The 10,594-nt window shown below is 35.6% G+C and overlaps 1 protein-coding gene and 1 non-coding gene across 2 annotated transcripts; both read right to left on the reverse strand.

Moving 5' to 3' along the window:
• Positions 1–250: 250 nt before the first annotated feature.
• On the reverse strand, positions 251–3,572 carry LOC143038240 (uncharacterized). The gene is made up of 2 exons (XM_076207251.1): positions 3,228–3,572; positions 251–2,596 (listed from the first exon to the last, which is right to left on the reverse strand). The coding sequence occupies exon 2, from the start codon at positions 1,633–1,635 to the stop codon at positions 325–327; it is 1,311 nt and encodes a 436-aa protein (XP_076063366.1). The 5' UTR covers positions 1,636–2,596; positions 3,228–3,572; the 3' UTR covers positions 251–324.
• TRNAV-CAC (transfer RNA valine (anticodon CAC)) lies at positions 2,936–3,007 on the reverse strand. Its single transcript has one exon. It is a non-coding gene; the product is annotated as a tRNA-Val (tRNA).
• Positions 3,573–10,594: the final 7,022 nt, after the last annotated feature.

Consider the following 10,594-nt stretch of genomic DNA (forward strand, 5'->3'; position numbering starts at 1 on the left):
TCTTTCCACGAGGCCATTTTAGGAGGCATAATTTACTACAAACTTCCTGCTTTTCCCATCCCTGTCCTCCACTTCCATCATAATCCTCTCTACTCTCTTTCCATATGTGACATTCCTTACATTTATATCCTTCTTATTCAGGAACATAACTCCACCCCCTTGTTTCAGTGGCGTATTAAGGCTCTTGTGGCCCTAAGGCAAATTTCAAGATTTTTTTAAAATATGGCCTGAACTAATGATAAAATTTATATTATTGTACAATAATAACAAATATCCATTAGTAAACATTTATTTCTAAACAAAATCTTATCAATTTTACATATGTTAAGGTAAGGTACTACTACATACATGTGTTTTTGTATACATTATAATTTTCACTTTTCTTGCTTTGACAGTAGCAAACTCATTAATCATAGAACTGAAGTCAGTTTCTAATGGCAAATATTTTTCAATGCACAGAAGTGCCAACACACCAAGGCGGTGCTGACTCATTGTGGATCGCTTTACATCCTTAATTCTAGTAAGCTGGGAAAATGACCGTTCACCAGAGCAATTAGTAGCCATCAGTGACAAGTAAATTCGCAAAGCCACTTCAGTGTTTGGAAATGCAGTTGAAATTCCAGTTTTGTGCATTAATTTGAACATATGTTGAGCAATACCTGTTGACGCTTCTTTGCTACATTTCTTCTTTGTCTGTTCCTTATACCAACAGATAAACTGACAGAATTCTGAATAGAAGTCAGAGGAAAGATCACTTGCATACACACCAACAAGTCTTTCAATTGCAGCCACAATATCATCATCAGACATTGATTCAAACTCAGTCAGAACACCAAACCACTGCTGCATGGTTGAATATGCTTCAATGCGTTTTTTCAAAGCACTGTTCAGTTGATCGATGATGACATTAAAAGTGTTAACTTTAAATTTCTGCTTTCCTGTCATACTTTCCATAGCATCTGCAGCACTTCCTTCACTAATATGCTTCTTGCTTTTAGGTATTCGGTGGGTTTCACTTTCATACTTATAAGAGCTGTTTCCACAACGGTCAGAGGCTTTCTGCTCATAAATGTCAAATTTCTCTCTGCAATCACTTATGAATTGAGCCAGACTCTTCAAAAGACCAATAGCAGTTGTTAGTTCAATGGTAGCACTTTGCAGCAACTTGCTGCATTGGTTGAAGCGCTGCAGAATGTCATTCCAAAGTTCACACATGAAGGATACTTCTATGGTATCCATATGCTCTGCCAAAGCGTTTGCCTGATTTTGAGTATCCCTATTCTGACTGTCATCAGCTGCAATTTCCTCAAGAGCACTGTGGAACTGTTGATATCTTTGGAATACAGCCTCAGTGGCATCAGCCCTAGCAGACCATCGGGTATCTGATAGGTGTTTAGGAATAAGGCAATGAGGTTTCTGTTCTATGTGGATTAGCAGAATCCTCCATCGATGTGTAGATGCTACAAAGAATGTGTACAAATGCTGCAAAAACCCAAAGTATGAAACAGCTTCAACACAGCAATCCACCGCAGATTGACCAACAAGATTTAGTGAGTGGCCTGCACATGGAATATAATCCACCAAACTGTTCTTGTTTTTCAGGATTTGCTGCATACCAATGTATTTACCGGACATATTACTAGCATTGTCATATGTCTGTCCACGGCAATGAGTACTGAAGTAGAGTATCAGCAAGATTCTGCAGAACCTGTGTGACTGGAAATTGGGATGAATGTGAGAAAACGCTCCACTGGTACATAATTTGTCATATTGACATGACGAATAATGATTGTCAGCTGGTCACTATGAGTAATATCTGAAATAGAGAAATACCTCGACTTCAAAATCTCCTGCTTGATAACATCAAGCACTTTGTGTCCCATCAGTGTGACAAGTTCTTCACAAATTGTTTTTGATAGGTAAGATGAATGCCCACGTCCGCGGTTGGCATGTTGACGAATATGCTGAGATAGAAAAGGATCAAATTGACTAATCAACTCCAATATTCCCAAATAATTGCCATTGTTACCAGACCCAATAATCTCATTACTGCCCCGAAGTGGTAGGCCTCTCTCACAAAGAAAGGCAATTGTTGCAACACAACGTCTAAGCACATTTTTCCAGTATTTATGCTGCTCAATCATATTTTTGTGCAACTCAGCATCAATTCGACCAGCAGCAGCAGAGCGATGAGCAAGAGTCAGAACTGAGTCAATATGCTTGGTGCTTGTTTCATGAGATTTCAAATTCTGAGTTATATTCTTCCAGTCATTACCAAAAAGCCCAACATCATTTGGTACAGCTTCATTTGAAACTGAACTCTGAACTTCTTTTGTGGCTGTAGATTCTTTATCATCATCACCAATAACTTTCCTTTGGACAGTGTCTGATGGAGGAGAAGTAGGAGATTAATCATCTAAGTCACCACTGCTGCTTCCAACATCTTTGTCTACAACTTGAAAATATGAAGTTAATTTGTGTGTTTTCTCCAACAGATCTTCTTGCATTTGCTTTTTCTTTTTTGATTCCTGAGCTCTTTCCCAACCAACCACCTTTCCGTTTTGACATTGACATGGTGAAGTCCCGTGAAGAAAGCCTGAAAAAGGAAAAACATTTTTTAGTTGAGATTTTATATATTAACCAATTTGAATAAATTATTTTCAAACTGGAGCAGGGACACTTTCTATAGTCACTAGTCTGACTATACGTGAGGTGTGTGTAATTCACCTCGGATCTGCTGCAGCCTCTGTTGAGACAGCCAAACACCACCCTACGGCAGCGAGCTCAGAGCTCATTATTTGCCGATCTTTGGGTAGGTCTGAGACCACTCACACACCATGACAGCAAGGTCACAACTTCTTGACTAACATCCCGTACCTACTCACTGCTAGGTGAACAGGGGTTACACGTGAAAGGAGACAAATCCAAATTATCTCCGCCCGCCGGGGAATCGAACCCCGGTTCTCTGGCTTGTGAGGCCAGCGCGTTACCAATCCGCCACCGAGCCGTACCAATCCGCCACCGAGCGTGTGTGTGTGTGTCAAGATGTACAACAAAGTAATTGAATGTAAATGAATGCCCCGAGGGATTGTCACCAAATCGAGCAGATTGAAAACCTTGATTGTATAGTAGTACTTGAGCTAGCATCTTTGATTTTCAAATGTTACGTTTCGAGATCATCAGATCTTTTAAACACAAGAAGTAATATAAAACACACGGGTTCTTACCTCTAAGCAGGAGATCTGGCGAATGATGATTAAAACACAGTGAACCCAATATACATAGCCTACAGACAGACTGATAATCTGGTTCTTGGTCGTTAAAAAAAAATTCCTTAAAACTCTTATTTTATATGTAACTGAATATACTGTGTCTAAACAAATGAGAAAACGTTAATAGAACAGCGAGGGACAATTCTGTAACAAAAATGTAAGCAAAAGTATCCATGAATCACTTGACAAAAACATGTCTCAAGTAAAACCTCGAAGCCTGAATGAATGATCTACTAGATCATTCATTCAGTGAAAAGTTTCTTTCTACCTAGATCAGATCTAGGTAGAAAGAAACTTTAAACTGATTTACATATGATGGAATATAACGTGAGAAAAATGAGAAAATATTAATAGAACAATGAGGAACATTACTACAACAAAAATATGAGAAACAATTTCCGATGAATCGTTTGGCAAAAATATGTGTCGAACAAAAACTCGAAGCAAAAATTAACTACTTGAGCAGAAATAAACCTGTCAGTACTCTGAGTCACTCATGATGGGCCATAACCGTTCACGGTTCTCTGTGAGTTTCTGCCACCAACAGTACACACGGACAAGGACATACATGTAGATATGTAAACAACGTCAAAAGAAATGTCTGATGATTACGAAACTTAAGAATTTTATTGTTTTACAGCCAAAGCACTTAAAACATGGTAAACAACTACCTTTCACAACGTGGCTAATTACCGATAACTGACACGTAACATTTTTCTCTTTGTCATAATTAAAATGTTTTTGGACTGCCAGAAATGGCCTGGATTTCTTTTTTCTTCTTCTTTTGTGGCCCTAAGGCATGTGCCTAGTTTGCCTTATAGTTAATCCGCCACTGCCTTGTTTTACTTCTCTGTTTCTAATCCAATAATTGTATGCACCATGTCCTACACTGTTGGGTGGTAGTGGACCTTTCAATTTTGCCTCTACAATTCCCATTATGTCCGGTTCTTTTTCCTTCAGGTAATCATTCAGTTCGTTCAAGTCTGTTATTAAGCCACCTATGTTTGTGTAAGACACTTTTAATTTTCTGCTACTTCCATCGCGTTTTCTGTTTCCTTTCCATTTTTCTCTGCTATAAACCATATCCTCACTTTCATATCCAGTGCTCTCCAATAGAATTTATCTTTTTCTGACTGTTCTTTTCTCGTTTTTTTCCCTTAGTTTCTAGTATTTTTGTTTTCCCCTCCTCTCTTTCCTTTTTATTCATTTCTCTTTTTGTCCATACTTATTTATATTGTTCACTGTCAACTAGTTTACCTGTTTTTCCTAAGATATTCTCTGCTGTCGTTTGTGACCTGAATTTGATCTTAATTGGTCTAGTCTTATCTGTATTGTATTTCCCTATTCTATATATTTCTTCAGTTTCTTTCCCTGTTTCTTGTCCATCCTCTTGAACTACTTCTAATATCTTGTTTCCCTTTTCCTTTTCCTCTTTTACTGTTGTCCTATTAAGATTATACTTCTACATCCCTAATATAATTATACATTTCTTTTTGTCGGCTTAGTCTCTTACTATATTTTCCTTTTCTCTCATAACTTTATTAACTGTGTCCTTATTTTGTTCTTTCATCTGTTGTGTCACTATATCTCTAAATACAACTTTGTTGTTCTCTTGGACTTTTCTCCAATACTATGCTTCCTTTGCTATGGACTCTTTATTTTCTTTATTCTTCTTCTTTAATTTCTTATTCTCATCTTTTATTTTTTTAACTGTCTTTTTTATTTTTCTATTTCTTTAGTTAGGCTTTGATTCTCCTTCTTTAGTTCTTCCAGTTTATCAACTCTTTGAGGAACCTGTGATAATTGGTCAAACCTAACCTCTCCTTCTTCGTTCATTTTTTTTTTTTTTCTTCTTCTCCCCACTAGATTTACTAGTCAGGGGAGGTTGTCACCTCCCTAATTAAATCCATAAAAGCAGTTATCTTCCTTGTTGTTCCTCGTCTGTGTATTCTGGCCCCCGTTTGTTTACACCTCTCCTAAGATCTGAAGCCCGTTCGTCCCCTTCCTCATTTCCTTACATTTTCCTCAATAATCCCTCTCTCCTATTTCTTCACCTTCCCACTACACTACAAGCTTTCCCCCTTCCCTACTAATACAACAAGATACTCCTTCATCGTTGAGATCCACGAAAATTGCACATCTTTTCTGGAGTTCCAATCTTCGCCGTGTATCCGACGTACATGTGTGTGTGTATTTACCTAGTTGTATTTTACGGGAAGGGGAGCTATGCTCGTGGTGTCCCGTCTTTATATATAATTTTATCTAAACTATTTTTAAATTCATGTATTGTTTCTTTGCACACACCACTTTCTCATCTAACTTGTTCCAACTGTCTATTACTCTGCGAGGAAAGCTGTTCTTTTTCAGATCTCTTCTATAGCTGTCTTTCTTGATTTTCTTTCCGTGTCCTCTTGTTTTTCTGTCATCCCATTTTATTAGATCCTCTCTATCAATAATTTATATGCCTTTCATGATTCTGTAAATAGTTATCAAATCTCCTCTCTCTCTTCTTTGCTCTAGTGTCTGTAGTTCAAGTTTTGCTAGTCTCTCTTCATATGATAGTTTTGAGAGTGTTGGTGCCAATTTTGTAATTGCTCTTTGTATTCTTTCAAGTTTTGTTATACATTTTTATTTTTTTTTGTACTTGGTGACCACATCGTTGCTGCATATTCCAATCTTGGTCTTATCAAAGTGATTAGTATTTTCTTCACCATTTCTTCATCCAGGTATGTAAATGCTACTTTGATTGTTCTTATTAAATTATAAGTTTCTCCAAAAATCTTATTTATATGTTTCTCAGGTGACATATCATTCATAACAATGACTCCCAGGTCCTTCTCATTTTCAACTTTTTTATTCCTTCTTCCAATTTATATGATCCTGTTATTCTTTGCTTTTTCCAAATTCCATTATACTACACTTTTTGGTATTGAACTCCATCTCCCACTTTCTACTCCATTCCCAGACTTTATTGAGATCACTCTGTAGTGACTCACAATCTTCTTTCTTGTTCACTTTTTTTTAATAGTTTTGCATCATCTGCAAAGAAGCTCATATATCTTTCAATTTCTTCATCCATATCATTAATATATATAGCAAACATTATTGGGCCCAGAACTGTTCCTTGTGGAACACCGCTTATTACTTCATCCCAATTTGAGTGTTTGTCTCATATCACTACTCTCATTTTTCTTTCTTGCAAAAAGTCTTCCATCCATTGAAGCTGTTTGCCCTGTATTCCTCCTTCAGTTTCTAATTTCTTAAGCAACTTCTTATGTGGTACTTTGTCAAAAGCTTTTTTTAGGTCTAGAAATGCACAATCAGCCCATCCATCTCTTTCTTGTATTATATCTATTAGCCTTGAATAGAAACATATTAAATTGGTGACGCATGATCGTCCTTGTCTGAATCCAAATTGCCTTGGATTTAGCACGTTGTTTTTTTCCAGATACTTTACCCATCTACTTTTGACAATTCTTTCACAAATTTTTGCTATTGTACTTGTTAGAGAGACTGGTCTATAGTTTGTAGGGTCCTCTTTATTTCCCCCTTTATATATAGGTACTATATTTGTTTTTTTCCAATCTTTTAGAACTTGCCCTTCTTTCAAGGAACTGTTTATTATGCTATGTATTTTGTCTGGCAGTTCATTCCTGCATTCTTTCAAAATCTAGTTTGCTATATCATCTGGTCCATGCAATTTTCTGATATCAAGATTACTCAAGTGTTTCACTATTTCGTTCTTTGTTACTTCTATTTCTTTCATAGGGGGGACTTTCACTTCCCATTCAATCTCTCCAGATTGTATGTTCTCCCTTTTAAACACTGATTTAAAATGCCATTTCTATTTCCTCTGTGTATTCAATCTCTCCAGGTTTGTATGTTCTCCCTTGTAAACACTGATTTAGAATGCCGTTTCTATTTTCTCTGTGTATTCAACTCATGGTCTTAATTTCTCTAAATCTTGTTTGTTTTACAGTTTGTTGTTTACAAATCTGTAAAATAGTTTTGGTTGATCTTTACATTTTTCTATGAAACTTTTTTCATATTTTCTCTTTTTCTCTCTGCACACTTGTACATATTCATTTCTATAACTAGTATATATTTTCTATTTTTCAGATCTTATGTCTTTCTTCAATTTGGTCCATGCTTTATCTCTATTGTCTTTTAATTCCCTACAACTTTTGTTGTACCAGCACTCTACATATTCTTTTTCTTGTTTTGGTCTAGGGACATATTTTTCCACTCCTTTTTTTTATGAATTTTTGTCAAAATATTCCATTTCTCTTCCACTGTTGTTTCTTTTTGTATATTCTTTCCCAGTTTTCTTTTTGAAAGAATTCTCTTATTTGATCAAAAATAAAAATTTTCATACATCATTCTTCCTTTTCTATATTGTTCATTTCTTTTCATGTATTTTTCCTCGTTTAGTTCCAGTTCAATCAATATGTGGTCACTTTTACTTATAGGTGTTTTATATTCAATCTTTTCCACAATTTAGGTTCAAATGTGATTATTAGGTCTAGTCTCGATGGTTTTTCTTCATTTCTATACCTAGTGTTCTCTTGTATCTCCTGTGTCATTGTATGGTCAATAATCATCACGAGTAGAACATTTCCCCATGAGTCGTCTCCACCCTTTACTGTCATCTCTTCCCAGCAGACTTCTTTGCAATTAAAGTCGCCCATCATAACTATTCTTCCTCCATCTTCCATTATCTTATTTAATGTTATCCTTGTGTCTTCTAACATACTTTTATGTTCACTCTCCTCCCACGAGGCTGTTTTTGGAGCCACATAATTTATCACAAACTTTCTGTTCTTCTTATCTCTGTCTTCCACTTCGATCATAATCATCTCTACTGTATTCTTTCCATATGTGACACTTTTCACGTTTATATCTTTCTTAGTCAGGAACATAACTCCACCCCCTTGTTTTGTCTCTCTGTTTCTAATCCAATAATTATATGCATCATGTCCTACACTGTTGGGTGGTAGTGGACCTTTTAATTTCGTTTCTACAATTCCCATTATGTCCGGTTCTTTTTCCTTCAGATAATCATTCAGTTCATTCAATCCTGTTATTAATCCATCTATATTTGTGTAAGACGCTCTTAATTTTCTGCTACTTCCATTGTATTTTCTGTTTCTCTTTTGTTTTTCTCTGGTATTGCCCATCTCCTCAATTTCATATCTACTACTCTCCAATAGAATTTCTCTTTTTCTGTCTCTGTTCTGTTCTCGTTTTTTTTCCTTCGCTTCTTGTCTTTTCATTTTTCCTCCTCTCTTTCCTCTCTATTCATTTCTCTTTTTATCCATACCTTTTTATATTAATCACTGTTTGCTAGTTTCCCTGTTTTTGCTAAGATATTCTCTGCTGTCATTTGTGACCTGAATTTTATCTTAATTGGTCTGGTCTTATCTGTACTATACTTTCCGAGTCTAAACTTCTCTTCAATTTGTTTCATGATTTCAGGTTCATCTTCCTGAACTAATTGTAGTAAACTGCTTACCTTTTCTTTTTCCTCTTTGATTCTTGTGGTTCTATTAAGATTATACTCCTCTTCCATTCCTAATATAATTATTCATTTCTTTTTATCTGCTAAGCCTCTTACTATATTCTCCTTCTGTCTCTTCACTTTAATAACTGAGTCTTCAGTTTGTTCTTTCATTTGCTGTTTTGTTATGTCAGTAAATGCAACTTTACTGTTCTCTTGGATTTTTTCCAACCCTGTTCTTCTTTTGCTATGGACTCTCTATTCTCTTTGTTCTTCTTCTCTAATTCCTTATTCTCATCCTTTACTTCTTTTAACTGTCTTGTTAAGTCTTCTATTACTTTAGATAGGTTTTTTGTTCACCTTCTCTAATTATTCCAATTTGTCAACTCTGCGCAATCTCTGCCATTTTACTGAACCTACTCTCCCAATGTTCGGTCATTTTCTCAAGTTTTTCCTCTAGTCTTGCTAATCGGGGGAGGTTGGCATCCCCCCCCCTCATTAAAACCCTGGAAATTATTATCCTCACCTTCCATTGTGCTGCTCTTATCTATATTTCTAATCTTTACATTTTTGTTCATCCCTTCTTCACCAAAATCATCATCGGTCCTTCGCTTGTTTACAAGACGCCTGGTCTCCTGGACCAAGTCCTCCCCTTCCTCATTTCCTTCCATTTCCCTCAGTAATCCCTCGCCTTCTCCTTTTTTCTCACCTTCCCACTACACCACGAGCTTTCCCCTTCCCTGTAAATACAATAAGGTACTTGACGTTGAGATCCACGAAAATTACACTTTTTCTTCGGAACTCCAATCTTCACCGTCCATTCGACGAATGTGTGTGTGTATTTACCTAATTGTATTTACATAGTTGTATTTTACGGGAAGGGGAGCTATGCTCGTGGTGTCCCGTCTTTATATGTCATTTTATCTAAACTATTTTTAAATTCATGTATTGTTTTTGCACACACTACTTTCTCATCTAACTTGTTCCAAATGTCAATTACTCTGTGAGGAAAGCTATTCTTTTTCAGATCTCTTCTATAGTTGTCTTTCTTGGTTTTCTTTCTGTGTCCTCTTGTATTTCTATCACCCCATTTTATTAGATCCTCTCTATCAATAATTTATATGCCTTTCATGATTCTGTAAATAGTTATCAAATCTCCTCTCTCTCTTCTTTGCTCTAGTGTCTGTAGTTCAAGTTTTGCTAGTCTCTCTTCATATAATAGTTTTGAGAGTGTTGGTGCCAATTTTGTAATTGCTCTTTGTATTCTTTCAAGTTTTGATATATATATATATATATATATATATATATATATATATATATATATATATATATATTTTTTTTTTTTTTTTTTTTTTTTTTTGTGACCACATCGTTGCTGCATATTCCAATCTTGGTCTTATCAAAGTGATTAGTATTTTCTTCACCATTTCTTCATCCAGGTATGTAAATGCTACTTTGATTGTTCTTATTAAATTATAAGTTTCTCCAAAAATCTTGTTTATATGTTTCTCAGGTGACATGTTATTCATAATAATGACTCCCAGGTCCTTTTCATTTTCTACTTTTTTATTCCTTCTTCTCCCAATTTATATAATCCTGTTTTTTTTTTTCCAAATTCCATGATACTACACTTTTTGGTATTGAACTCCATCTCCCACTTCCTACTCCATTCCTAGACTTTATTGAGATCACTCTAGTGACTCACAATCTTCTTCCGTGTTCACTTTTTTTTAACAGTTTTGCATCATCTGCAAAGAAGCTCATGCAATTTTCAATTTCTTTATCCATATCATTAATATATATAGCAAACATTATTGGGGCCAAA

Source organism: Oratosquilla oratoria, chromosome 24 (genome assembly GCF_046742065.1).
Source record: "Oratosquilla oratoria isolate Oo_2021 chromosome 24, ASM4674206v1, whole genome shotgun sequence".
Classification (NCBI taxonomy): Eukaryota; Metazoa; Arthropoda; class Malacostraca; order Stomatopoda; family Squillidae; genus Oratosquilla; species Oratosquilla oratoria.